General features: G+C 56.5%; 4 protein-coding genes across 10 annotated transcripts in view; 2 read left to right on the top strand and 2 right to left on the bottom strand.

Moving 5' to 3' along the window:
* The first annotated feature begins 1,491 nt into the window (after positions 1-1,491).
* Positions 1,492-20,559, top strand: GIPC1 (GIPC PDZ domain containing family member 1). Of its 5 annotated transcripts, XM_024237873.3 has the most exons (10): positions 1,739-1,921; positions 2,304-2,466; positions 5,056-5,111; positions 6,236-6,323; positions 15,293-15,610; positions 17,578-17,763; positions 17,871-18,051; positions 18,806-18,918; positions 19,558-19,639; positions 19,756-20,559. In XM_024237873.3, exons 5-10 carry the CDS (start codon positions 15,323-15,325, stop codon positions 19,905-19,907), a joined length of 1,002 nt encoding a protein of 333 aa, XP_024093641.1. In that variant the 5' UTR covers positions 1,739-1,921; positions 2,304-2,466; positions 5,056-5,111; positions 6,236-6,323; positions 15,293-15,322; the 3' UTR covers positions 19,908-20,559. The 5 variants fall into 5 exon arrangements, with proteins under 5 accessions (XP_024093640.1, XP_024093641.1, XP_024093643.1 ...); XM_024237872.3 differs by lacking the exon at positions 2,304-2,466 and having other exon boundaries at positions 1,492-1,921; XM_054538698.2 differs by lacking the exon at positions 6,236-6,323 and having other exon boundaries at positions 1,821-1,921.
* Positions 8,208-8,597, bottom strand: LOC112130155 (small nuclear ribonucleoprotein G-like). Its single transcript, XM_054538699.2, has one exon. The coding sequence runs from the start codon at positions 8,595-8,597 to the stop codon at positions 8,373-8,375; it is 225 nt and encodes a 74-aa protein (XP_054394674.1). The 3' UTR covers positions 8,208-8,372.
* On the top strand, positions 19,938-26,663 carry PTGER1 (prostaglandin E receptor 1). 2 transcript variants are annotated; one of them, XM_002828790.5, is made up of 4 exons: positions 19,938-20,027; positions 22,116-23,072; positions 24,022-24,980; positions 25,530-26,663. In XM_002828790.5, exons 3-4 carry the CDS (start codon positions 24,039-24,041, stop codon positions 25,794-25,796), a joined length of 1,209 nt encoding a protein of 402 aa, XP_002828836.1. In that variant the 5' UTR covers positions 19,938-20,027; positions 22,116-23,072; positions 24,022-24,038; the 3' UTR covers positions 25,797-26,663. The 2 variants fall into 2 exon arrangements, with proteins under 2 accessions (XP_002828836.1, XP_054394672.2); XM_054538697.2 differs by having other exon boundaries at positions 22,116-24,980.
* Positions 26,481-26,804, bottom strand: part of PKN1 (protein kinase N1) — a 38,890-nt gene continuing 38,566 nt past the window's right edge. For both annotated transcript variants that reach the window (XM_002828795.6, XM_063719320.1), the window contains exon 22: positions 26,481-26,755. In XM_002828795.6, coding sequence (XP_002828841.4) covers positions 26,552-26,755 — 204 coding nt within the window. In that variant the 3' untranslated portion in view covers positions 26,481-26,551. The remainder of the gene's footprint in view (positions 26,756-26,804) is intronic.

The following is a 26,804-nucleotide window of genomic DNA, read 5'->3' as shown; positions in this document are numbered from 1 at the left end:
GATCCTGCCACTGCACTCCAGCCTGGCCAACAGAGCTAGACACTGTCTCAAAAAAAAAAAAAAAAAAAAAAAAAAAGGCAGAAAGGAGGTGCCCAGTGCCGCTCTGTGTCTTGAGCAATCCCACAATCCCATCACCCCTTCTCTGGGCACTTCCTCATCAGGAAACAGGAGCCAGTTGGAGTCTGGCTCAGGTCTCTGCAACCTCAGTCATGCTGTCCCCTGGGCTCAGCATCCGGTCGTCTCCAAGTGTGCAGGGGGCAGCTCAGATGCCAGGCTCAAGCAGGGCAGGCAGCACAGTCCCACAGAGGGTACTGGCCAGCCCAGGCAACTGATTGCTCAGTGGGATGACAGAGGTCAGCAGAACAGGAAGGGACGGACAATAGCTGTGCCTGTTGCCTGGCCTGCCACAGCAATCTCGGTGTTTGCCAGCTGGGTGGGGCTGGCTAGGCAATCCTCAGCAGCAAAGCTCAAGGTTCCATCTCCCCTTTCAGTTTGCCCCTCTGCAGGTCCTGGTGGGACTGAGATGCACAACATCTCACCCTGGGAACTGCAAAGAACCAGTCTTTCTATGGAGCTTGAGCAGGGTCTCAGCACTTAGAGGCTTCCAGGAACTACAGTTCCCAGAACACACAGCATTCAGCCCCAGTTGCTGTCCAAGTGGCTGGGTTTGAACTAGAACAAGGAAATCTCACTTGTCCCGGGAACTGAGCGTCCTGGCCTGGTCCAGGTGCATTTGTGACTCTTGTTTCTTGGATCTCTGTCCACCTGATAAATCCCCCTTCCTTATAAACTACCTGATCTATTTGTCCATACAGGTTTGCTGAGAACCTGCTGTGTGGCAGCCTGAGGTGGGAGTGAGGGGTTGACAAGAGAGACTCAGCCTCCACTCTCACAGTCAGATGGAGGAGACAGATCTATGAAAGGCTGGCTGGGTACCTTCTGTGACCTAGCACATAAACAAACCAACAAGCAATAAACTATCTCAACCTTGTCTTTCATTCCATCTTGCCTTTCCACACTGATTTACTAGCTCCCACGATATTGCACTATCCTAAAGCGTGCTGTATCTCTCTGTCCGGATTTTGCACGCTCTGTTACCTCTACCAGGAGCACATTCGGCTTATTCACTGACGCGTCTGCAGAGGTAGGACAGAGTCTGGCACGGAGCAGGGGGCACATTAAATATTTGATGAGTGAGTGAATGAATGAATGAATGCCTTTGTCCATTGTACAGCCCAGGAAGCAGGGACACTCGGGACCCTCCCTATTCATCTCGATCCCCCCCCGCCCCCAGAGAATGAATGCATCTTTTTATCTGCTCCGAGGATGGCCGGGCTGGGGCAGAGGAGGCCGGGCGGGGAACTGGGTTGGGGACTGCCATTGACCCCCACCCAGGTCTCCTAAACTGTACGCTTTCCTGGACGTCGGAAGTTCGAATTCTTTCCCCGAAACCTGGCTAGGTCACCTGACTCCCCCGCCCCTCACCACCCAGGGCACCCGAGACTGACACTCAGCCGACAGCACGTGGTTCAGGGGCCCCAGCTTCCTTCCCATTGGCCGCTTGTCTCCTTCCTCCCTCGCGATTGGCCAGGGCCCAGCTGCAGCTCCCCCCCTTCTCAGCCCTCCGGTGGTACAGCCCGCCGCGGCTTTGGCCGGGCGGGACGGTCCACTGCTTCGCGGCGCGGGGGGGAGTCGGGAAGAGCCGGGAGAGGCGGAGGGATCCCTCTGGAATGTTTCCGTCGGGTCCACCCGAAGCGGACGACACGGATTGGCCGCGAGCACCGGGAGGCAGCCGCTGATTGGCCGGCAGCAGGCGTCGGCCCCGCCCCCCAGGCGCCGCTGCGGGAGAGGCCCGGGCTGGAGTTTGCGGTGGGCCGAGCCGGTTGCGCACGGGGAGGTGGAGGCGGCGGCGGCGGAGCAGGTGAGTGGCCTCTGCGGGAAGGATGTGTCTGCTCCGGGGGCCCCGGGGGTCGCGGACCTGCGAGGATCCGGCCGATCCTGCAGGGTGGGGCCGGCCCCGTGGACGCGACTGGAGGTCTAGGCTGCGCGCGGGGATGCCGGAGGCCCCTTCTCAGGGGGAGCGGGGTTGGGGGTTGGGGGGGTGGGGGGGGTGGGGGCAGCTCCCTTCCTGCTGGGGGGCAGGGGACAAACGCCTCCCAACGCTGGGATGGGGTCTCTGGGCTTGCCCCTCCCCCCGTCCCCCGTCTGGACGGTCCCCATCCCAGCGTGGACAGGCGCGGGGTCGGTGTTTCTGACCCTTTCCTGGGCACTTCCCCTGAGCTAATCGCATCTGAACCCTCCAGGGCCTGTGGGGGACGCAGTGAGGACCAGGGTCTGGATAATAATCATCATGAAAAACTCCACCTCTGCTAGCATTTATTGGAGAGCTTCCGTGTCAGGCATTTACCATGAGGATAATTGACTCTAAACACCTCATGGGAGGTGCTGTACCTTCTTGTAAAAAAGGTGAGGCAGCCTACCCAGAGAGGTGGAGTGACTTGCCCAAGGTCACACAGCTAGTAACTGGCACATCTGGGACTGGAACTCATGCCCCAGGGTCCAGAACTGGAGTCACACCCACTAGACTGGATACCAATAACTCCATGGCTCAGTTGTTGCTGAGTAGCTCCGGCCCCCTACGCCTCCCACCCCTCCCTACCCCGTACTCATCATCAGGGCCACACCTGCTGGTCTTTTCCTTTACCAGCCACTCAAACAGGAAGCTGCCCTCCTTTCCCTTCTCCGCAGAGCTGGAGAGGGCAGGTCTAACTACCTGGGTCCAGAGAAGAGAGTGACGTCTGCAGGGGGCCAGGATGCTGGGGTCCTGGGCCCACTGGGTCCCCCCGGCAACCTGGGCCGAGGCTGGGAAGTAGGCGTTCTCCCCGGAAACACCCAGGAGCCGGTTTTTCAAGAGTGAATCAGAGGCCTGTCTCCCTCCTCTCCAAAGCAATACTGTGCTGGACAGGGGAGCCTGGGCGTGGTTTCCCCCTTCCCCTAGCTTCTGTGTGCTCCCAGGAACCCCCTTCCCCTCCTCCTGCTGGCCACACTGCTTCTGTGTGGCGGTGAGGTTGCTAAGTTTCAGGCCCTTCCCAGGATGAGGGGGTGAGGATGCTGAAATTCCAGCCCAAACACTCAATATCCGGGCTGGAGTGGCTCTTCTTCATCTCTGTGTTCAGGTGTGAGGGGAACCAGGGAAAGTGGGGAGGCTAGGACAGTTAGCAACCCCACAGCAGGCATGTTTGGGGGGCTGTTTCGAGGATGGAGGAGCACAGAGAGCAATCAGAATGAGGACCTGAGACATTCATTCACTCAGTCTACAAATATTTAGTGAGCACCTACTATGTGCATGTGCTAGGCACTGTTCTTGGCACAGAAAATACAATAGTGAACAAAACAAAATTCCTGCTTTTGAGGAGTTGGCACTCTGAAAGGAAGCAGCCAACAAACAAGTTAGCAAGTAAATAAAGAAGATAATTTCAGATGGCACTAAGTGCTATGAATAAAGTATGAGCGGGTGGTACTGTAGAGAGTAGTGTGGGCAAGGGGTGCCAGCCCTGCAAAGATAAGACAAGGGGGCCGGGTGCGGTGGCTTAGGCCTGTAATCCCAGCACTTTGGGAGGCCGAGGCGGGTGGGTTGCTTGAGGTCAGGAGTTTGAGACCAGCCTGACCAACATGGGGAAACCCTGTCTCTACTAAAAATACAAAAACTGGCCGGGCGCGGTGGCTCACCCCTGTAATCCCAGCACTTTGGGAGGCTGAGACAGGTGGGTCAAGAGGTCAGGAGTTCGAGACCAGCCTGATCAACATGGTGAAACCCCCTGTCTACTAAAAATATGAAAATTAGCTGGGTGTGGTGGCACACACTTGTAAGCCCAGCTACTCAGGAGACTGAGGCAGGAGAATCGCTTGAACCCGGGAGGCGGAGGTTGCAGTGAGCTGAGATCGCGCCACTGCACTCCAGCCTGGGCTACAGAGCGAGACTCCATCTCAAAAATAAAAATAAAAATAGGCCGGGCGTGGTGGCTTATGCCTGTAATCCCAGCACTTTGGGAGGCCAAGGCAGGCAGATCACCTGAGGTCAGGAGTTCAAGACCAGCCTGACCAACATGGAGAAACTCTGTCTCTACTAAAAATATAAAATAAGCTGGGCGTGGTGGCACATGCCTGTAATCACAGCTACATGGGAGGCTGAGGCAGGAGAATCGCTTGAACCCAGTAGGCGGAGGTTGCGGTGAGCCAAGATCGCACCATTGCACTCCAGCCTGGGCAACAAGAATGAAACTCCGTCTCAAAAATAAATAAATAAATAAAAATAAATAAATACAAAATAAAAATAAAAATACAAAAATTAGCCGGATGTGGTGGTGCGTGCCTGTAATCCCAGCTACTCAGGAGGCTAGGGCAGAAGAATTGTTTGAACCCAGGAGGTGGAGGTTGCAGTGAGCTGAGATGGTGCCACTGCACTCCAACCTGGGCGACAGAGCAAGACTCCATCTCAAAAAAAAAAAAAAGAGATGGGCAAGGCCAAGGTCTTTAGGCTGGACCAAGCTTGGAATCATGTGGTTGGAGCAGAAGATGAACCCAGAGCAGCGATTCTGAAGGCGTTTGTGGGTCACAGTAAGGAGTTTGCAGTTTTTCTTCCAGAAGGTGGGAAACCGTTGTAAAGTTTCAGGCAGGGCAGTGATGCCATCTGGTTTACGTTTTAAAATAGAGACATGAAGTTAAATGACAGCCTGAGGCTGGAAGACAAGAGTTCTGCCAGAGCAGCATGCAATTAAATTCATGGGCCTGAGCCATCTGTACCACAGGGGCGGTTCCGGCATGCTGGGGCAAGCCTGGGAGGCTCCCTGGAGGAGTGGGCCTGGAGTAGGTATTGGCAGGCAGAGAGGGCTGGGATATTCCTGGGCAGGGCAGGGCAGAGGAGGAGACACCCATAATAATGAAAACAGCGTCCTTAAATGGAGTCTGAGGCAGAGTGTAGATGGGACACTTGGGTAATCTCTTTGCATTTCTACAACCACCTTGAGAGTGACAGGAATTCCACCCATTTTTCAGATGAAGAAACTGAGGCCCTGTGACGTGAAGTGACTTGCCCCCCAGCCACGCAGCTGGTAAGTGGCAGGGGTGGGATTTGAACCCAGGCCACGAAGCCTCTTATGGCCGTGGCAGGCAGATTCATTACTCACCCACTTTCCTCACTGCTGTTAATCCGTCCTCACGGGTGGGGACACGGAAGCTGGCATGAACCAGGGCAGTGGATGTGGGCAGAGAGAGAGAGTAAGGAGGCTGGGAATTGGTGGTCAGGATGTAGGAATCTTGGGAAAAGGAGGAAGCTTGAATCTTGGTACAGATGGCAGTAGCAAGGCCTGGCGCACTGGCTCATGCCTGTAATCCCAGCACTTTGGGAGGCCGAGGCGGGTGGATCACGAGGTCAGGGAATCGAGACCATCCTGGCTAACAGGATGAAACAGCGTCTCTACTAAAAATACAAACAATTAGCCGGGCATGGTGGCGGGCACCTGTAGTCCCAGCTACTCGGGAGTCTGAGGCAGGAGAATGGCATAAACCCGGGAGGCAGAGCTTGCAGTGAGCTGAGATCGCACCACTGCACTCCAGCCTGGGCAACAGAGCGAGACTCCGTCTCAAAAAAAGAACAAAAGATGGCAGTAGCAGTAATTGTCACCAATATTTATGCAACCCTTATTGTGTGCCAGGACTGTTCCAAGCACATGCATGATTTCCTTGGAGCTCAGAGAGGTTAAGACCCTTGCCCAAAGTCACACAGCTATTAAGAGATGAAGCCAGGTTCCAGATTCATGTTTTTAGTTTCCTCCCTTCCAGTGCGTAGAGCTGGTGGAATTGGAGGGATGATGAGGGGTCTTTTCTTTTTTCTTTTCTTTTTTTTTTTTTTGAGATGGAGTCTCGCTCTGTCACCCAGGCTGGAGTGCAGTGGCGCGATCTTGGCTCACTGCAAACTCCGCCTCCTGGGTTCATGCCATTCTCCTGCCTCAGCCTTCCGAGTAGCTGGGACTACAGGCGCCCGCCACCACGCCTGGCTAATTTTGAAAATATACGGCTGGGCGTGGTGGCTCATGCCCACCTCGGCCTCCCAGAGTGTTAGGATTACAGGCATGAGCCACCACGCCCAGCCGACGCTGATTTTTCTTTCCAGCGAGGTCAGAGCCCGGGGAGGGGTCAGAGCAGAGACAAATGTGACATGACTTATGTTTTACAGGACCATTCTGGCTGCTGTCTGGACAAGAAGTCGTGGGGGGTGAGGGTGGAAGCTGGGAAACCCACAGGAGGCAACCACACTAGTTTAGGTGAGTGATCATGGAGATGGACCAGGTGAGATGAGAGGGTGTGTTAGGGGACAGACGAACGAATGGATGCATGAACAAATGGATACATGAGACTGGGTGCAGGCTGGGCGCAGTGGCTCACACCTGTAATCCCAGCACTCTGGGAGGCCAAGGTGGGTAAATCACCTGAGGTCAGGAGTTCCAGACCAGCCTGGTCAACATGGAGAAACCCATCTCTACTAAAAATACAAAAATTAGCCAGGTGTGGTGGCGTGCACCTGTAATCCCAGCTACTCAGGAGGCTGAGGCAGGAGAATCGCTTGAACCTGGGAGTTGGAGGTTGCAGTGAGCCGAGATCGCGCCACTGCACTCCAGCCTGGGTGACAGAATGAAGATTCACCTCAAAAAAAAAAAAGAAAAAAAAAGATTGGATGCGGCCAAGCTGAATCCAGCATGGCCCCCTGGAAGAGACCATTGGATAGGAGGCACTAGGAAGTCCCTTTTACATAAGAAAATATAGGCTGAGCGCTGTAGCTCACGCCAGCATCCTTTGGCTCACGCCATGTTGGCCAGGCTGGTCTCGAACTCCTGACCTCAGGTGATCCACCCGCTTCAGCCTCTCAAAGTGTTGGGATTACAGGCGGGAGCCACCGCCCCTGTGCCTGGCCTAACTAATGTATTTTCTTTCTTTCTTTTTTTTCTTTTTTTGAGATGGAGTCTCACTCTGTCACCCAGGCTAGAGTGCAGTGGCACTATCTCAGCTCACTACAAGCTCCGCTTCCCGGGTTCACACCATTCTCCTGCCTCAGCCTCCCGAGTAGCTGGGACTACAGGTGTGTGCCACCACACCCGGCTAATTTTTTTTGTATTTTTAGTAGAGATGGGGTTTCACTGTGTTAGCCAGGATGGTCTCGATCTCCTGACCTCGTGATCCACCCGCCTTGTCCTCCCAAAGTGCTGGGATTACAGGCGTGAGCCACTGTGCCTGGCCTTTTTTTTCTTTTTGAGATGGGATTTTGCTCTTGTTGCCCAGGCTGGAGTGCAATGTCACGGTCTCAGCTCACCTCAACCTCTGCCTCCCAGGTTCAAGCGATTCTCCTGCCTCAGCCTCCCTAGTAGCTGGGATTACAGGCATGTGCCACTACACCCGGCTAATTTTGTATTTTTAGTAGAGATGGGGTTTCTCCATGTTGGTCAAGCTGGTCTCGAACTCTCTACCTCAGGTGATCCGCCTGCCTCTGCCTCTCAAAGTGCTGGGATTACAGGCGTGAACCACCGTGCCTGGCCTAACTAATGTATTTTCTTTTTTTTCTTTTTTGAAACTGAGTCTCTCTCTGTTGCCCAGGCTGGAGTGCAATGGCACAGTCTTGGCTCACCGCAACCTCCACCTCCCGGGTTCAAGCCATTCTCCTGCCTGAGCCTCCGCAGTAGCTGGGATTACAGGCACCCACCACAGTGCCTGGCCTAATTTTTTGTATTTTTAGTAGAGACGGGGTTTCACCATGTTGGCCAGGCTGGTCTCGAACTCCTGACCTCGTGATCCGCCTGCCTCGGCCTCCCAAAGTGCAGGGATTACAGGTATGAGCCACTGCACCTGGCCAACTACTGTATATTCTGGAGAACTAATCCAGGCTGTTGAGAGCAAGCACTCATTGCTTCCAGAGCTACTTCAAGCCATTCAGGAGAGATCTAGCCCCATAACACAGACACCTCCCAGTAGGCCCCACCTCCCAACCACACCACCACTTTGGGGATCAAATTTTAGCATGAGTTTCTTTTTTTTTTTTTTCTCTCCTTGCCATGTTTCACATTTAATAAGATTCTTTCACTTTTAATACATAAAACCCTTTGAAATCAATGTCAACCAGGAAAATTCATGTTAGAAAAAATTGGAATGAGAGCTAATATTGTATATTCAGAACATCTGAGAAAGCATTTTTGATATTACAAAAGTTTATTTAACAAAAAGTCTAATATGAAAATGTACATGACCTAATTTTTACATCATAGTAAAACAGGCCCTATGGAGAGAGGACATGGGTTTCTCTGCTGAACAGCCATTATTTATACTCATTCCAAGGCTTCTGACATGATGATACTATTTCCTCGTATTTCCACCATTCCAATATTGTTCTGTTGTCCACTAGTCGCCATCTCCACACATTCATCTATCACAAGGTTCATAAAGGGATCAAATCCCCGCAATATTCCTTGGACATGTCTACCACCATTTAATTTCAGTGATAACTTCTTGTCCATAAAATTTTTCAACTCAAGAGGGTGAGCTTTGCTCATGGTGTATACTCCACGGGCTCACAGATGCCTTGGAAAAGAACGCATGGCTTCCGTCACGCTACCGCGGTAGGCCCAGCGTCTTGCGTCTGGTGTCATCGACCTCGTTAGCCAATCGATTGTTCTAGCATGAGTTTCAATGGGGCAAACCTTATCCAAACCATAGCAGACTGGGTGTGGTAGCTCATGCCTATAATCCCAGCACTTTGGAAGGCCAAGGCTGGAGGATTGCTTGAGCCCAGGAGTTCAGGACCAACCTGGGCAACATAGTGAGACCCGTCTCTACAAAAAGTAAAAATTAGCTGGGCATGGCGGTGAACACCTGTAGTCTCAGCTATTCGGAAGGTTGAGATAGGAGGATTGCTTGAGCCCAGGAATTTGAGGCTGTAGTGAGCTGTGATCACATCACTCCACTGCAGCCTGGATGACAGAGTGAGACCCCATTAAAAAAAAAAAATCAAGAAAACATAGCAACCTGTTACCTCCCTGCCCTCACATTCTCACTATCCCCCTTTCACTCACTGTTCCAACCCCACAGGCCGCCTCACTGTTCCTCAAACATGCCAATTGCACAATTGCTTGCCCAGTTCAGGGCTTGGCTTTTCTTTCTTTCTTTTTTTTTTTTTCTTTGAGACGGAGTTCTCGCTCTGTCGACCAGGCTGGAGTGCAGTGGTGCGATCTCGGCTCACTGCAAGCTCCGCCTCCCAGGTTCACGCCATTCTCCTGCCTCAGCCTCCCGAGTAGCTGGGACTACAGGCGCCCACCACCACGCCCGGCTAATTTTTGTATTTTTGGTAGAGATGGGGTTTCACTGTGTTAGCCAGGATGGTCTCGATCTCCTGACCTCATGATCCACCCGCCTCGGCCTCTCAAAGTGCTGGGATTACAGCCGTGAGCCACCGCACCCGGCCTCTTTCTTTTTTTTTTTTTGTTTAGATGGAGTCTTACTCTGTCGCCCAGACTGGAGTGCAATGGCGTGATCTCACCTCACTGCAACCTCAGCCCCCTGAGTAGGTGGGGTTACAGGCATGCACCACCATGCCCAGCTAATTTTTGTATTTTTAGTAGAGATGGGGTTTGCATGCACCACCATACCTGGCTAATTTTTGTCTTTTTAGTAGAGACGGGGTTTCACCATGTTGGTCAGGCTGGCCTCAAACTCGACCTCATGATCCGCCTGCCTTGGCCTCCCAAAGTGCTGGTATTACAGGCATGAGCCACCGCGCCCGGCCAGGGCTTTTCTTTGTTTTTTTTTTGAGACGGAGTCTCGGTTTGTCACCCAGGCTGGAGTGCAGTGGTGTGATCTCGGCTCACTGCAACCTCCGCCCCCTGCATTCAAGTGATTCTCCCGCCTCAGCTTCCCGAGTAGCTGGGATCACAGGTGTGCACCACGCCCACCTGTGTATTGTATTTTTAGTAGAGACAGGGTTTTGCCATGTAGGCCAGGCTGGTCTCGAACTGCTGACCTCATGTGATCCATCAACCTCAGCCTCCCAAAGTGCTGGGATTACAGGCTTGAGCCACCATGCCCAGCCCCAGCTCAGGGCCTTTCTACTGGCTGTTCTCTCTACTTGGAACGTTCTTGCTCCAAATCGTTGCATAATGCTTCCTCCTGTGGTTCAGGTCTCAAGTTCAGTTTCACGTGCTCAGAGACACCCTCACTGATCTTGTCTATAGAACTTGTCTTGCTTTGTCTCCATATCACTATTAAAAATTATATGAGGCTGGGCACAGTGGTTCATGCCTATAATCCCAGCTCTTTAGGAGGCCATGGCAGGAGGATTACTTGAGCCCAGGAGTTTGAGACCAACCGGGACAACATAGCAAGACCCTGTCTCTAAAAAATAAAAATAAAAAAATTAGCAGGGCATGGAGGCAAGCACCTGTGGTCCCAGCTACTCAGGAGGCTGAGGCGGGAGGATCACTTGAGCCCAGGAGGGCAAGGGTGCAGTGAGCTCTGATTGCACCACTGCACTTCAGCCTGGGCAACACAGCAAGACTCTGTCAAAAAAAAAAAAGAAAAGAAAGGAAAAAAATTATATTAGACATTTACACATTTCCCTGCTCACTGTGCATTTCCTCTTCCGGACTGTCCACTACTGGAGGTCATGAGCAGAGCCCCAGCTAGCCTATATAGCATCTGTCAGTGAATTAGAAAGACATCTCTTCGGCTGGGTGCAGTGACTCACACCTGTAATCCCAGCACTTGGGGAGGCTGAGGTGAGCAGATCACAAGGTCAGAAGTTCGAGACCAGCCTGGCCAACATAGTGAAACTCCGTCTCTACTAAAAACACACAAAAAATCAGTCGGGCATGGTGGCATGCACCTGTAGTCCCAGCTACGTGGGAGGCTGAGGCAGGAGAATTGCTGGAACCTGAGAGGTGGAGGTTACAGTGAGCCAAGATCACACCACTGCACTCCAGCCTGGGCGACAGAACGAGACTCTGTCTCAAAAAAAAAAAAAAGAGAAAGACATCTCCTCCTCCTGGCAGACACCATACCAAGAAATGTAGCCTGGCAGGCAGTGCACAGGCTGAATTTCAGTCCTACTTGCCACCTTGGTCTAGTAATTTTGCACAGTGCACAACTTGTGTAACTGAACATGGTGGCCTTAGTCAGGGATCTTGCTTTTTTTATTGAAGACAATATCTAAAATGGTGCATAGAATATAGTAAGTACTAAAAAGAAAAAAAAATTGTTTGAAGGGAGGGGAGAATGTAGCAAGAGAGAAATAAAGAAACGGGCTGGGCACGGTGGCTCATGCCTGTAACTCATCCCAGCACTTCAAGAGGCTGAGGCGGGTGGATCACTTGAGATCAGGAGTTCAAGACCAGACTGGACAACATGATAAAACCCTGTCTCTACTAAAAACACAAAAATTAGCCAAGCGTGGTGGTGCACTCCTGTAGTCACAGCTACTTGGGAGGCTGAGGCAGGTGAATCGCTTGAACCCAGGAGGCGGAGGTTGCAGTGAGCTGAGATTGCACCGCTGCACTGCTGCTTGGGTGACAGAGCAAGGCTATGTCTCAAAAAAATAAAAGAAAGAAAGAAAGAAACAGAAAAAAAAAAAAAATGTGTGTCCATCAAGACAAGTTTTGCTGTAGAAAACAATCCCAAAAGTCTTAGTGGCTGAATTCAGCAAAGATTTGCTTTTTCTTCCTGCTACACTTCCATTGCGGCTCAGCAGGGGGCGCCATTCACCGTAGTCATTCAGGGCCTGGCCTCATAGAGTCGCCACCATATCAAGTATGGCTCATCACCCTGCCTGGGAAAGACAGATCTGGAGGCTCCAGCACTTAAATGCCTCAGCCCAGAAATGTCATGTGCCACTTCCTCTCACAACCTATTTGCCAGAAATAATCATTTAGCTGCCCAGTCACAAGGAGGCCAGAAAGTGCCATCCACCTGTTTGGTCCAAAGGGGGAGAGTCAGAAATTTTTTGCACACAGTGTTAGTGACTGTGGCTGATAGGAAAATAGAAGCGTAGTCGCTTTGAGGCTCCATTTTCTCATCTGTTCAATGGGCAAAATTACGGCATAACATGATCCCTATGTTACAGTGTGGTGTGAGGGTTAAGGAAGGTCACAGGCCGGGCACGGTGGCCCGTACCTGTCATGCCAGAGCTTTGGGAGGGCAAAAGCTCCTTGAAGCCAGGAGTTCCATACCAGCCTGGGCAACATAGAAAGATCTTCTCCTTGCCAGGCGTGGTGGCTCACACCTATCCCAGCACTTTGGGAGGCTGAGGCAGGCGGATCATGAAGTCAGGAGATCGAGACCATCCTTGCTAACGTGGTGAAACCTCGTCTCTACTAAAAATACAAAAAATTAGCTGGACATGGTGGCGGGCGCCTGTAGTCCCAGCTACTCTGGAGGCTGAGACAGGAGAATGGCGTGAACCCTGGAGGTGGAGCTTGCAGTGAGCCGAGATAGCGCCACTGCACTCCAGCCTGGGTGACATAGTGAGACTCTGTCTCAAAAAAAAAAAAAAAAACTCCGTTCTCTCTCTCTCTTTCTCTCTCTCTCTCTCTCTCTATATATATATATATATTTTTTTTTTTTTTTGAGACGGAGTCTATCTCTGTCACCCAGTCTGGAGTGAGTGCATTGGCACAATCTCTGCTCACTGCCAACCTTCATCTCCTGGGTTCAAGCCATTCTTCTGTCTCAGCCTCCCCAGTAGCTGGTACTACAGGCATGTGCCACCATGCCTGGCCAAGTTTTGTACTTTTAGTAGAGTTGTGGTTTCACCATGTTGGCCAGGCTGGTCTCGAACTCCTGACCTCAAGTGTTCTGCTCACCTCAGCCTCCCAAAGTGCTGGGATTACAGATGTGAGCGATCGCACCAGGCCTACAATAAAATTAAAAAAAAAAAAAATAGTCGGGTGTGGTGGTACACGCCTGTAGTTCTGGCCAATTGCGAGGCTGAGAATGAAGGATGGCTTGAGCCCAGGAGGACAAGGCTGCAGTGAGCCATTATCATTATCACCCCACTGCACTCCAGCCCGGGGACAGAGCAAGAAGAGACCCTGACTCTTTTATTTATTTATTTTTATAATTTTTTTTGAGACTGAGTCTCGCTCTGTCACCCAGGCTGGAGTGCAGTGGTGCAATCTCAGCTCACTGCAATCTCTGCCTCCCGGGTTCAAGTGATTCTCTTGTCTCAGCCTCTCGAGTAGCTGGGATTACAGACGCCTGCCACCACGGCCAGCTAATTTTTGTATTTTTAGTAGAGACGGGGTCTCACCATGTTGGCCAGGCTGATCTCCAACTCGTGACCTCAGGTGATCCGCCCACCTCAGCCTCCCAAAGTGCTGGGATTACAGGCAGGCACAATGGCTCATTCCTGTACTCCCAGCACTTTTGAGAGGCCGAGGCAGGAAGATTGCTTGAGCCTAGGAGTTTGAGATCACTCTGGGCAACATATTGAGATCCCCCCCATCTCTGCAAAAAGTTTTTTTTTTGAGATGGAGTCCTACTCTGTCACCCAGGCAATGGCGCGGTCTCAGCTCACTGCAACCTCCGCCTCCCAGGTTCAAGCGATTCTCCTGCCTCAGCCTCCTGAGTAGCTGAGACTACAGGCACATGCCACCACACCTGGCTAACTTTTGTGTTTTTTAGTAGAGACAGGGTTTCACTATGTTGGCCAGGCTGGTCTTGAACTCCTGGCCTCATGATCTGCCTGCCTCAGCCTCAGCCTCCCAAAGAGCTGGGATTACAGGCGTGAGCCACCGCGCCCAGCCTGCAAAAAGTTTTAAAACATTAGCTGAGCGTTAGCCAGGCGCAGTGGCTCATGCTTGTAATCCCAGCGCTTTGGGAGGCTGAGGTGGGCAGATCACTTGAGGTCAGGAGTTCAAGACCAGCCTGGCCAACTTGGTGAAACCCCATCTCTACCAAAAATGTAGAAATTAGCCTGGTGTGGTGGCACACACCTGTAATCCCAGCTTCTCGGGAGGCTGAGACAAGAGAACCGCTTGAACCCGGGAGGCAGGGATTGCAGTGAGCTGAGATTGCACCACTGCACTCCAGCCTGGGCAACAGAGCAAGACTCAGTCTCAAAAAAAAAAAAAAAAAAAAAAAAAGGGTCAGGGTCTCTTCTTTAAGAATCGCTTGAACCCGGGAGGCGGAGGTTGCCGTGAGCCAAGATCACACCACTGCACTCCAGCCTAGGGGACAAAGTGAGACTCCATCTCAAAAACATAAAATAAAGGTTAGCTGAGCTTCATGGCATGTGCCTATGGTCCCAGCTATTTGAGAGACTGAGGCGTGAGGATCCTTTGAGCCTGGGAGATCAAGGCTACGGTGAGCTTTAATTACACCACTGCACTCCAGTCTAGGTGACAGAGCAAGACCCTGTCACAACAACAAAGGAAACAAACACACAAGGTCACAAAGCAATAATCCTAGCTGCTGCCGTTATTATTATTATTATTATTATTATTATTATTATTATTATTAAGACAGAGTCTTGCTCTTTCGCCCAGGCTGGAGTGCAGTGGTGTGATCTTGGCTCACTGCAACCTCTGCCTCCTGGGTTCAAGCAATTCTCATAGCCTCTTGAATCGCTGAGATTACAGGCATGCGCCACCATGCCTGGCTAATTTTTTTGTATTTTTGGTAGAGATGGGATTTCGACATGTTGGTCAGGCATCTCAAACTCCTGACCTCAAGTGATCCTCCCGTCTCAGCCTCCCACAGTGCTGGGATTACAGGTGTGAGCTTTTTATTTTATTTTATTTTATTTTATTTTATTTATAGATGGAGCCTTAGTCTGTCTCCCAGGCTAGAGTGCAGTGGCGCGATCTGGGCTCACTGCAACCTCCACCTCCCCGGTTCAAGCTATTCTTGTGCCTCAGCCTCCCAAGTAGCTGGGATTACAGGTGTGCACCACCACACCCGGCTAATTTTTATATTTTTAGTAGAGGTGGGGTTTCACCATGTTGGCCAGGCTGGTTTCAACCTCCTGAACTCAAGTGATCCACCCACCTCAGCCTTCCATAGTGGTGGGATTACAGGCGTGAGCCACTGCACCCAGCCCTGTTATTTTATATAAGTGTCCTGTCACTATACAAGAGATGAGGATTTCAACCGAGGCCAATTTGTTCTCTGAGTACTTCCTTGGGCCTGTCTGGTTCGAGTAGTGTGGGAGGGGCACCCAAGGCCCCTGCCCAGGCCCTGAGCCCCACTTCCTGTCCTACAGATCTTCTGGTGACCCCACTTCTTGCTGCTCATGCCGCTGGGACTGGGGCGGCGGAAAAAGGCGCCCCCTCTAGTGGAAAATGAGGAGGCTGAACCAGGCCGTGGAGGGCTGGGCGTGGGGGAGCCAGGGCCTCTGGGCGGAGGTGGGGCAGGGGGCCCCCAAATGGGCTTGCCCCCCCCTCCCCCAGCCCTGCGGCCCCGCCTCGTGTTCCACACCCAGCTGGCCCATGGCAGTCCCACTGGCCGCATCGAGGGCTTCACCAACGTCAAGGAGCTGTATGGCAAGATCGCCGAGGCCTTCCGCCTGCCAACTGCCGAGGTACCCACTGGGGAGCCAGGCACCAGGATCCCTGATGGTGGACCAGAGGTCTGGGCCTGCATCCTGTTCATGAGCTGGGGCTCAGATGCCGAAGCTGCAGATGCTGAGCCTATGCCCCACTCAGTGGTGGGGGCCAATGGCCTGGGCTGGATGCTGAGTTCCCATCAGGCAGTGGGAGGCCTGTGCCCCTGTGAATTGTGGGGAACTGGAGGCCAGGACTGGATTCTGAGTTCCCATCAGGCACTGGGAGGCCTGTGCCCCAGTGGATTGTGGGAGCTGATGGCTAGGGCTGCATGCTGACATCCCATCAGGCATTAGGAGGGGTGTACCCCCAGTAGATTGTGCAAGACTGGGGGTGGATGCTGAGTTCCCAACAGGCACTGAGAGACCTGAGCTCCAGTGGATTGTGGGAGGCCAGGGCTGGATGGATTGATTGGATGGATGGGTTGAGAGGCCCGCATCCCAGTCGATTGTGCAAGACTGATGACCAGAGCTGGATGCTGAGTTCCCATCAGGCATTAGGAGGCCTGTGCCCCAGTGAAGTATGGAGAACTGGAGGCCAAGGCTGGATGCTGAGTTCCCATCAGGCATTGGGAGGCCTGCACCCCAGTAGATTGTGGGGAGCTGATGGCCACAGTTAAATGCTGAGTTCCCATCAGACACTGAGAGGCCTGCACCCCAATGGACTGTGGGAGCTGATAGCCAGGACTGGATGCTGAGTTCCTGTCAGGCATTTGGAGGCCAGTGCCCCACGAGATGGTGGAGGCTAGAGGCCAGATACAAGATGCACTTCTCCGTGATGCCTTGGAGAATCTCAACACTGTGGGAGGCGGGCTTGCCTGGCACCAAGCACTGTGGGGATAGATGGGAGCGGGGGCAAAGAAGGCAATAGTGGGTTTGAGCAAGAAGTAGATGCGGGGGTCTCCGTAAGTGGGATGAGTTTCTGTGTCCTCCACAAGCATTTCCTGAGCACTCATTGTGTGCCAGGCTCCATTCCCTGAAAGCAGCAATGAATTTTTTTTTTTTTTTTTTTGAGATGGAGTCTTGCTCTGTCACCAGGCTGGAGTGCAGTGGCGCGATCTTGGCTCACTGCAACCTCCACCTCCTGGGTTCAAACCATTCTCCTGCCTCAGCCTCCCGAGTAGCTGGGATTACAGACACCCGCCACCAGACCCAGCTAATTTTTGTATTTTTAGTAGAGACAGGATTTCACCATGTTGGCCAGGCTGGTCTCGATCTCCTGACCTCGTGATCTGCCCACCTCAGCCTCCCAAAGTGCTGGGATTACAGGCGTGAGCCACCGCGCCTGGCACAGCAATGAATTTTTGCTAGGACAGAAATCCTAGCTGGGTACAGTGGTGCACACCTATAGTCCCAGCTACTTGGGAGGTTGAGATGGGGGGATCACTGGAGCTCAGGAGTTCCAGGCCAGCCTGGGCAACATAATGAGGCTCCCATCTCTAAAAAAAATTATTTTAACTATGTGGTTGTGGTGGGATGTGCCTGTGGTCCTAGCTACTCGGGAGACTGAGACAGGAGGATCACTTGAGCCCAGGAGTTGGAGACCAGCCTGTGCAACATAGTGAGACCCCATATCTCCACAAAAAAATACAAAAATTAGCCAGGCATGGTGGCGAGCACCTGTAGTTCCAGCTACTTGGGAGGCTGAGGTGGGAGGATTGCCGGAATCCGGGAGGTTGTGGCTGCAGTGACTATGATCGCACCACTGCACTCCAGCCTGGGTGACAGAGCAAGACCCTGTCTCCGAAAAAGAAAGGAAAACTAAATCCTAGTCCTAGCAGAGCTGACACGCTAATGTGGGCCCTGCCCTGGCCCTGGCTCAGTGGGTGATCAGTTACTGGGATGGAATCTCCCCAGTCCTCTCCCAGCTCTCCCTTCGCCCTCCAGTGGTGATTAGCAAAGGGGGAGGGAGGGGGAAGAAGGTTCAGCGTCTCCCACCCCTACAGGTGATGTTCTGCACCCTGAACACCCACAAAGTGGACATGGACAAGCTCCTGGGGGGCCAGATCGGGCTGGAGGACTTCATCTTCGCCCATGTGAAGGGGCAGCGCAAGGAGGTGGAGGTGTTCAAGTCGGAGGATGCACTCGGGCTCACCATCACGGACAACGGGGCGGGCTACGCTTTCATCAAGGTGCCTGGGGAGACGGGGCACCCCGGAGGCCTGGGAGCAAGGGTGGGCCATGGGACCCCGGAAACCAGGGCAGAGCCCCAAGGGCTGATGACTCCCCGCCCCCGCAGCGCATCAAGGAGGGCAGTGTGATCGACCACATCCACCTCATCAGCGTGGGCGACATGATCGAGGCCATTAATGGGCAGAGCCTGCTGGGCTGCCGGCACTACGAGGTGGCCCGGCTGCTCAAGGAGCTGCCCCGAGGCCGTACCTTCACGCTGAAGCTTACGGAGCCTCGCAAGGCTTTCGGTGAGGAGCCGCCCCCTGCCCCCTGGACCTCCCCAGTGGCGCTGCTCGCATGGGCGCAGGCGGTGGTGCCGGGAGCGGCCAGCAGGTGGCGCCCAAGCCTGGCCTGCCGAAAGGGAAGGGGTTGCAGCTCCTCCCGGCCCCAAGACGGGGTGCTGGCCCTTGGCCCAGCTGGGGAGAAGGGCGGGGGCGGGGAGGAAGTTGCCCTCACACCTAGCTTCCAGGGGCCATTAGCCTAGCCAAGCGCCCTCACCCCTGGCCAGCCCCCCATCCCCAACAGGCCAGGCTTGACCGCTCAGTGCCAGCCCCCCCACTTTTCCATCTGGCTTCACTAACTCTCAGGAATGGGCCCCAGGCCCCTGAGGTGGGGGTGGGGGACTAAATCACTTCCCCGGGCAGGTAGGGCTGGTCTGTGGCCCAGCAGCCATATCCCCTTGGCCAAGAGGAGACGGACTCAGGCTGGGGTACACCTGCTTCCTGTCCCCCAGCCCCTGGAAGCAGAAGTGGCCCCTCCAGTCTCCCCTCCAGCATTTCCTATTCCTGGCCCCCAGCTGTCCCCCCTGCTCTGCCCGACATCCATGCCAGGCCTGAGTCAGGATTCCTGCCCTCCTGGGATCACCCCGGCCCCAGCCCCCAGAAACTTGCAGAAGCTTGGAGAAGTTTGGGGTGGTGGTGAAAGCCAGGAAGGACAAGTTCCTGCCCAGAGTGTGCTAAAACCAAGCTTCCCCCACACTCACTCCTCTCCTGCCTCCCACAGACATGATCAGCCAGCGCTCAGCAGGTGGCCGCCCTGGCTCCGGCCCACAACTGGGCACTGGCCGAGGGACCCTGCGGCTCCGATCCCGGGGCCCCGCCACGGTGGAGGATCTGGTGAGTGCTCCAGCTGGACCCTATCTCTGGCATCCGTTCCCTTCCCTTTTTTTTTTTTTGAGACAGAGTCTCACTCTTGTCACCCAGGCTGGAGTGCAGTAGCGCAATCTCGGCTCACTGCAACCTCTGCCTCCCAGGTTCAAGCGATACTCCTGCCTCAGCCTCCCAAGTAGCTGGGATTACAGGTGCCCACCACCATGCCCAGCTGATTTTTGTATTTTTAGTAGAGACAGGGTTTCACCATATTGGCCAGGCTGGTCTTGAACTCCTGGCATCAGATAATCCAGCCTCCTCGGCCTCCCAAAGTGCTGGGATTATAGGCATGAGCCACCGTGCCCAGCCCTCCCTTCCTTTTCATAACCGGCAGCATTACCTGTTAGCTGAGGGGACTCTGGGCAGACAGCCTGGATTCTAGTCCACTTCTGCCACTTCCCAGCTCCCAGGGACCTTCCTTGGGCAAGCGGGCCTCAATTTGCCCATCAGTAAAATGGGGATGAGCTGAACACCGATGCCTTCTTCTCAAGGTTGTCCTGAGGTCTAAATACGAATATATGTAAAGTGGTGACAATGGCAGTCAGTCCAATTACTATGTATATTCACATTGTTATGATGTTGCTGTCACCCCTCCCCGGCCCCCAGCCCTCTGCCTTTGAAGAGAAGGCCATTGAGAAGGTGGATGACTTGCTGGAGAGTTACATGGGTATCAGGGACACGGAGCTGGGTGAGTGAGGGCTGCCTGGGGGAGGGGGCATCTAGGTCTGCTGGGGGCCGAATCCACCCTGAGCCCCTTGGTCCCTGGTGTCGTTTGTGCCTCCGTTCTGCCCCCTCCTCTAACAGCGGCCACCATGGTGGAGCTGGGAAAGGACAAAAGGAACCCGGATGAGCTGGCCGAGGCCCTGGATGAACGGCTGGGTGACTTTGCCTTCCCTGATGAGTTCGTCTTTGACGTCTGGGGTGCCATTGGGGACGCCAAGGTCGGCCGCTACTAGGACTCCCCCCGGACCCTGCGATGATGACCCGGGCCCAACCTGGTGGCGGCCCCAGCAGGGACAGTGACGTCAGGACCCGAACCTCCAGCCTGAGCCTAGCTCAGCAGCCCAAGGACGATGGTGAGGGGAGGTGGGGCCGGGCCCCCTGCCCTGCTCCAATCGGTACCATCCCCTCCCTGGTTCCCAGTCTGGCCGGGGTCCCCGGCCCCCCGTGCCCTGTTCCCCACCTATCTCAGCCGGGTCAGGCACGGGGAGGGGAGGGATCGGCCAGATTGGGCGGCCACCCCCGCCTCCGCCAGTTTCCACCATCAGCTGCCAAACTGGTCCCTCTGTCTCCCTGGGGCCTTGGGTTCTGTTTGGGGGTCATGACCTTCCTAGTTTCCTGACGCAGGGAATACAGGGGAGAGGGTTGTCCCTCCCCCCAGCAAATGCAATAATGCCCTCGCCCCTCCTAAGAGGAGCCCCCTCCCCGTGGAGCCTGTTACCTCCGCATTTGACATGAGTCTGCTGTGAACCCCCCAACCTCCTCCCCACCTCCCATCTCTCCCTCCAGGCCCATCCCTGGCCCAGAGCAGGAGGGAGGGAGGGATGATGGCGGTGGGCTTTTGTATCTGAATTTGCTGTCTTGAACATAAAGAATCTATCTGCTGTTGGACCTGTGTGGCTTCGGGGTGGGAGAGGGGGAAGATTGGGGCTGAGAAAGAATTCAGCAGCTGAAATCCATCTTCCGCAGGCTCCAAATTGAATTAGGAGCTGGCACCAGGCCACCTGCCCCCTCCCACTGTTCCTCTGGCTGCAGGCCACCAGGCTTCCAGGCAGGGCCAGAGCTTCCTGGACTACTGAGGGTTCAAATCCTGCCCCTCTCCCACAAGGCCTCCCACCCCCTGGAGCTTCACAAGGCTGCTGTCTGCAGCTGATGACAACCCCTGGACCGTGGGGAGCGCCAGGGCATTGAAACCTGGCTTGAAAATAGAAAGATGGAACCTCAGGCCTGCCAGAGCCCCACCCCTACACCGGGAGGTTGGGGGCAGGCGTGATGCAGCCCCCACCCCACCCGGCCCAATGCTGGACACGCAGGCATCCATGGGGCACCCTGCTTTGCCCTAGGCATAAACCCGGCATACTTGTTTTGACAACCCACTCATCTTCAAGGATTGAGGGTGATCAGGGAAAGGCGGGGTGGGACCCTGGCCAGACCTGGAAGGGAAGGGATTGAAGCAAGGGGCGCTGGGCCAGAGGGCCCCACAGGAATGCTTGGGGGTAAGCTGAGAGGCTGTGGGGAAGTCTGAGGCCAGCTTGCAATCCTCGTTCCAACAGGCAGGCGGGCGCCGGGCCACCAGGAAACGGGCAAGGGGGAAAAGGGGAAGACCCTCGGGGCTGGGTGTTGGTGGGCAGACCCAGGTGGAGTCGGGGAGCCGCAGTCCTGGTGACTGAGGGCATCCCTGGGCACCTGTGGGCTCCTCGGGTGTCTGTGCTGGGAGCCGGCTGCGGTGGTGAAGGGGTGTGGCTGTGTGCGTCTCGGGTGTTGGGTAGGACTGTGAGTCTATCAGAGTGTTGATGGCTCATGACGCAGGGAGGGAGGGCTGTGTCGTGGGTAAGGGATGTGATAACCGGCTCTGTGTTCCAGGGCAATTGCAGGTGTAGCTGGCAGTGTCTGGTGTGGGGAGTGCAACGGAGTGACTGTGTCTTGGGGTGTCCCAGGGTGTGGGAGTGTGTGTCTTAGGGTACTGTTGTTTCTGGGGCAAGGAGGGGTGCCTGGCTTGGTCTTGGGGTGTTCAGGGGTGTCAGGGTATGTCTCGGGGTGTTGCTGTTTCCTGGGTGGGGGTGCTGGCTAGGTCTAGGGGTGTCTAGGGGTGCAAGTGTGTGTGTCTCAGAGTGTTGCTGTTTCTGGGTGAGGGTGGGGGTGGCCAGCTAGGTCTCTGGTGTCCAGGCACGGGGGGTGTCACTTCTTGTGCCTTGGGTGTACGGAGTGTGCTGGTGGGGCCTGTCTGGGATTGTTGGGGGGTCATTACAAGTCATACAGAGTGTGATCAGGGGCAGTTTTGGCAATAAGAAGTGTGTGTGCATGTGTGTGTGTCTCGGGGTGCCAAGTGAGACCCTATTTCCCAGCACTAAGGAGGGTGGTGCGGGTGATCATCTCAGAGGGCTGCATTTTGGGGTGTCGAGGGGAGGGGCTGGAATTGAGGCAGTAACTCTGGGTGTGTCCAGGCGCTGGGGGTAAGACCCTGAGTCCAGGGATGTGGCGGCAGCAACCTGGCTGTGCTGAGATGGGGACGGGATGAAACTGAGTGGTAAGTGACAGGACTGTATGTCTTAGGGTGTGAGGCTGCACCAGTGTGACCTCAGGGCAGGAGGTGAGTCTTTGTGGCTTAGGACGTGTGTCCCAGGTGTCACTCAGCCCATCTTAAAGCAGGAGCCAGACACTGGGGAGAGTCCCCAGGTCGCCAGGCCTCCTGGTTCCCCTGCCCCCTTACAGCCTCCTCCCCTTGCCTCCCAGGATATGACTCGCTGTGGCCCTAGCCGGGGCTTAAGCCCTGTATAAATAGTAGGCAGATCCCCTGGCCAGGCTGGGCCTGACCCAAGCTGGTCTACCCGAGGCCCTGCCCACCAGCACCCACCCCAACATCCACGAAGGCTTTGGCAGGACAGGGGGGGCATTGCTGGCCCCACAGAATTGGAGTTAGCCTCCCTAGCTCCAAAGCCCAAGGGAGGGGGTTAGTGGCACCCCCTGCAGCCGCCCCAGCCCGCCCCAGACGACGCTCACATTTTCCAGTGTTTAGATTTTATCCGCTTTATTAATGAGGCAAGAGGCCCGATCCTCGGGGGCGGGGGAAGGGGGCTGCTCCCGCCCTGCTGGGAGGAGGGGGTCACAGGGGGCCACACCGACTCCAGGGAGCCTCACTCCTCGTGGAGGGAGCCGCTGGGGCCCAGAGTGGCCCCCGCCCATTGCCAGGAGCAGGGGGAGGGGGGTCTCTGCCACTCCAGGCCCCCAGCAGGCGTGCGCGGGGTGGAACAGCCCCTGGAGGCCAGCAAGGGCGGCGGGAGGAGCCGAGGAGCCGCCCCAGGAAGAGGGAGGGAGCAAGCGGCTTGCCGGAGAGCCAGGGTGCAGTGGGCGACAGGGCTGAGCAGCCGGTGATGGGGACCCCGCATCCCAGGCAGTGCTGGGTAAGCGGGTTGCACATGAGGGTCCCTGACTGGGGAGGAGGAGGGCATGAAGGGGTGGGGCCATGGCCACCTGCTGTCCGTCCTGTGTCCCCGGGCTCTTCTCCCCAATCTGTGTGTCCCTGTCCTTACCGTCCGTCCATCCTCCCTCCCCATCTGGCCTGGTGGGCAGTTCCACCCTTTCAGCCCTCACCACCAGGATATCAAAGAGTGGATGGTCGTGGGGCCGCCTCCAGGCCTCTGGGGCAGGGATATGGAGTGGAACCGTGGGCACCCAGGGTGAGGCAGAGGTGATCGGGGTAGGGCCTGGTGAGAGACCGCAGTGGAGCAGAGGCAGGTCCATGGGGCAGGGGCAGAGATGGGTCCATGGCACAGATGTGGCTGTGCCATGTGGGGTCAGCGATGGGTCCATGGGGGACAGTGACATGGCCGTGGGGAGAGATGTGCCCGTGGTGGTAGAGATGGGGCTGGGGCATCGAGGATGGCACTGGAGTAAAGCTGACATGGGGAAAGTCAGGTAGGGCCACAGGGGCAGAAAAGGGTGAGAGCTATCAGATGGAGCCACAGGCCCCAGGAATTTGCCGCGGTGTAAAAATGGAAGGTGGGGGTCGGAGGGGTGGGACCTGTGAGGCCCAGAGGCACTGGCAGAGATGCCTGAGGGCGGGGCTGGGGGGAATCTTGCAGGAAACCATAAAGGGCAGAGAAAGGGCCGTGGGGTTAGAGGGAGGCCCTGGAGCAGGAGATGGGGTGTTGAGAGGCAAAAGAGAGGGAGAAGGGTTTCCAAATGGAGTGGCCAGGTCATTTGGAGTTGCCCATGGCAACTGCCATGGGCAGAGGGGCCGCCTGAGAACGCCATGGAGTCAAACAGGCCCTGATGTTCTGAGATGGCACCGTGGGCTGGTCCCCGCCCGGGCCCAGCCAGCCTCACTCTGCCCTCCTCTCCTCTATCCAGCACCCCTGGCGCCTGACATGAGCCCTTGCGGGCCCCTCAACCTGAGCCTGGCGGGCGAGGTGACCACATGCGCGGCGCCCTGGGTCCCCAACACGTCGGCCGTGCCGCCATCGGGCGCTTCGCCCGCGCTGCCCATCTTCTCCATGACGCTGGGCGCCGTGTCCAACCTGCTGGCGCTGGCGCTGCTGGCGCAGGCCGCGGGCCGCCTGCGACGACGCCGCTCGGCCGCCACCTTCCTGCTGTTCGTGGCCAGCCTGCTGGCCACCGACCTGGCGGGCCACGTGATCCCGGGCGCGCTGGTGCTGCGTCTGTACACCGCGGGGCGCGCTCCGGCCGGCGGGGCCTGCCACTTCCTGGGCGGCTGCATGGTCTTCTTCGGCCTGTGCCCGCTGCTGCTGGGCTGTGGCATGGCCGTGGAGCGCTGCGTGGGCGTCACGCGGCCGCTGCTCCACGCCGCGCGGGTCTCGGTCGCCCGCGCGCGCCTGGCGCTGGCCGCGGTGGCCGCGGTGGCCTTGGCCGTGGCGCTGCTGCCGCTGGCGCGCGTGGGCCGCTATGAGCTGCAGTACCCGGGCACGTGGTGCTTCATCGGCCTGGGTCCCCCGGGCGGCTGGCGCCAGGCACTGCTTGCTGGCCTCTTCGCCAGCCTCGGCCTGGTCGCGCTCCTCGCCGCGCTGGTGTGCAACACGCTCAGCGGCCTGGCCCTGCTACGCGCCCGCTGGCGACGCCGCTCCCGACGGCCTCCCCCGGCCTCAGGCCTCGACAGCCGGCGTCGCTGGGGGGCGCGCGGACCCCGCTCGGCCTCCGCCTCGTCCGCCTCGTCCATCGCTTCGGCCTCCACCTTCTTTGGCGGCTCTCGGAGCCGCGGCTCGGCACGCAGAGCTCGTGCTCACGACGTGGAGATGGTGGGCCAGCTTGTCGGTATCATGGTGGTGTCGTGCATCTGCTGGAGCCCAATGCTGGTGAGGGGCGCACCGGCCCCTCGAGCCACGCTCCTTCTCCCTCCCTCTCGGCACCCTCCTGCCCTTTGTCGTCCCAGGACTCCTGGGGCCTCCATCCTGGACTCAACCAAGGCCCCGACCCCTGGAGGCCCCACCTGCCCCGAAAGCCAGCATCGCCTTCTCCATCTGACCTCCCATCCTTCCTCCTAGCCGCCTCTCGCCTCTTCCTTTTTGGGGTCTTTGTAGTGCACCCGACTCACACAAGCCTCCTCTCCTGCCCCACTGTTATAAGCCCCCGCGCTTCATTCCCTAGTCCTTTCACCCAACCCCCTCGTTTTTCCTCTTTCCGGGATACCTGAGACTCCTCTACGGCCGGACCCCCACCCACTGAAGGTGTTTGTTTGCCCTCCCTTTTTTTTCCGCATCCGCTTCTCATCTGGATCCCCATTTACCCTCCCTGCGACGGCTGGCCCCTCCTCCCAGGCTTTTACCTTCCAGCCACGCCCCCACCATCCCTGCGCCCCCCTGCGCCCGCGCCTGCTCTATGGCTCACACCGGCTTCCCCCGCAGGTGTTGGTGGCGCTGGCCGTCGGGGGCTGGAGCTCTACCTCCCTGCAGCGGCCACTGTTCCTGGCCGTGCGCCTTGCCTCCTGGAACCAGATCCTGGACCCTTGGGTGTACATCCTGCTGCGCCAGGCCGTGCTGCGCCAACTGCTTCGCCTCCTGCCCCCGAGGGCCGGGGCCAAGGGCGGCCCCGCGGGGCTGGGCCTAACCCCGAGCGCCTGGGAGGCCAGCTCGCTGCGCAGCTCCCGGCACAGCGGCCTCAGCCACTTCTAAGCACCACCGGAGGCCCAACGACTAAGCCAGCCCACCCTGGGCTGGGCCCAGGTGCGCGACGCAGAGCCTTTGAGGAATAAAAAGCCATTCTGCGAGCCCAGGCAGGGCGGTGCGTCCCGTCGGGGTTTCGGCATCCACTGGGGCCGCGCGGGGGCTGCAGGGACGCAGCGTGCGGCTCCAGGGTGGATGCAGTTCCGGGGCCTACCAGAAGAGGGCGCGGAGACACGGGGGCGCGGTTCTAGGAGGCTCGAGGGTGCCGGGCCCGTGGGCTTGCAGGAGCAAGCGCACCGTGCGGGCGGCGGGGGCTGGGGCTCCGCTGGGAGCAGAGACAGAGGGTGTGGGGGGCGTTTCCTGACCTTGCTGCCGCCCTAACGGACTTCCGAAACCATTCTGCTCACTGCTACTTTAAGCTCTTCCAATACAGCCCCAAAACCCTATCCCCAAACCATTTTGCCCCATGCCGCTGGGCGCCCCTCAACACAATCCCGACACCCCCCCCATCTCGGCTTACCCACGCTCCCCACCATAAGAACAGCTCCGAGTCCACGCCGCCCCTTGATCCTCTTCAAATGACACCCCCATCACTAGAGACTCCCACGACCACCCAGCCACCTGCCCCCCAAACGTCCACACCTCCAAGCACGCCCCCACCCCCAATGACTGCACACAAGAAGACACGGAGGATGCAAGGATCGGGCAAATCCCAAAGGCCTTTTTAAAAACTAAGAGCTCTCGGGCAGGGGCAGGGGAGGGGGCTAGCAGCCCCCGGCCACGAAGTCGAAGTCCAGGAAGGCTGCCTGCTCCCCGGCTGTGAGGGGCCGCGCGTCGCGCGGCGGGCTCAGTGTGGGGGCCTCCCCGGTGAACTCCTCGTCGAAGTTGCTGACGTCGGTGCGGCCGGACAGCGTGGGCACAAAGGGCGGTGGCAGGCGCCGGGCCAACAGGGCTTCCCAGCCCAGAGTCTGCAGGGGAAGGAAGCGGAGGGGAGGGTCAGCCTGGAGGCTGAGGAGG

The sequence above is a fragment of the Pongo abelii genome, chromosome 20, assembly GCF_028885655.2.
Source record: "Pongo abelii isolate AG06213 chromosome 20, NHGRI_mPonAbe1-v2.0_pri, whole genome shotgun sequence".
Classification (NCBI taxonomy): domain Eukaryota; kingdom Metazoa; phylum Chordata; class Mammalia; order Primates; family Hominidae; genus Pongo; species Pongo abelii.
Note: the sequence above shows the minus strand (reverse complement) of the source record. Positions and strands in the feature narration are given on the sequence as shown.

Coding starts and splice junctions, on each gene's coding strand:
- LOC112130155 (XM_054538699.2), bottom strand. CDS start 8,597: ATGAGCAAAGCTCACCCTCTTGAGTTGAAAAATTTTATGGACAAGAAG.
- GIPC1 (XM_024237872.3), top strand. CDS start 15,323: ATGCCGCTGGGACTGGGGCGGCGGAAAAAGGCGCCCCCTCTAGTGGAA. Junction 17,764..17,870: donor CGGGCTACGCTTTCATCAAG/GTGCCTGGGGAG, acceptor CCGCCCCCGCAG/CGCATCAAGGAGGGCAGTGT. Junction 18,919..19,557: donor CCGCCACGGTGGAGGATCTG/GTGAGTGCTCCA, acceptor CCCGGCCCCCAG/CCCTCTGCCTTTGAAGAGAA.
- PTGER1 (XM_054538697.2), top strand. CDS start 23,625: ATGGAGCCACAGGCCCCAGGAATTTGCCGCGGTGTAAAAATGGAAGGT. Junction 24,981..25,529: donor TCTGCTGGAGCCCAATGCTG/GTGAGGGGCGCA, acceptor CTTCCCCCGCAG/GTGTTGGTGGCGCTGGCCGT.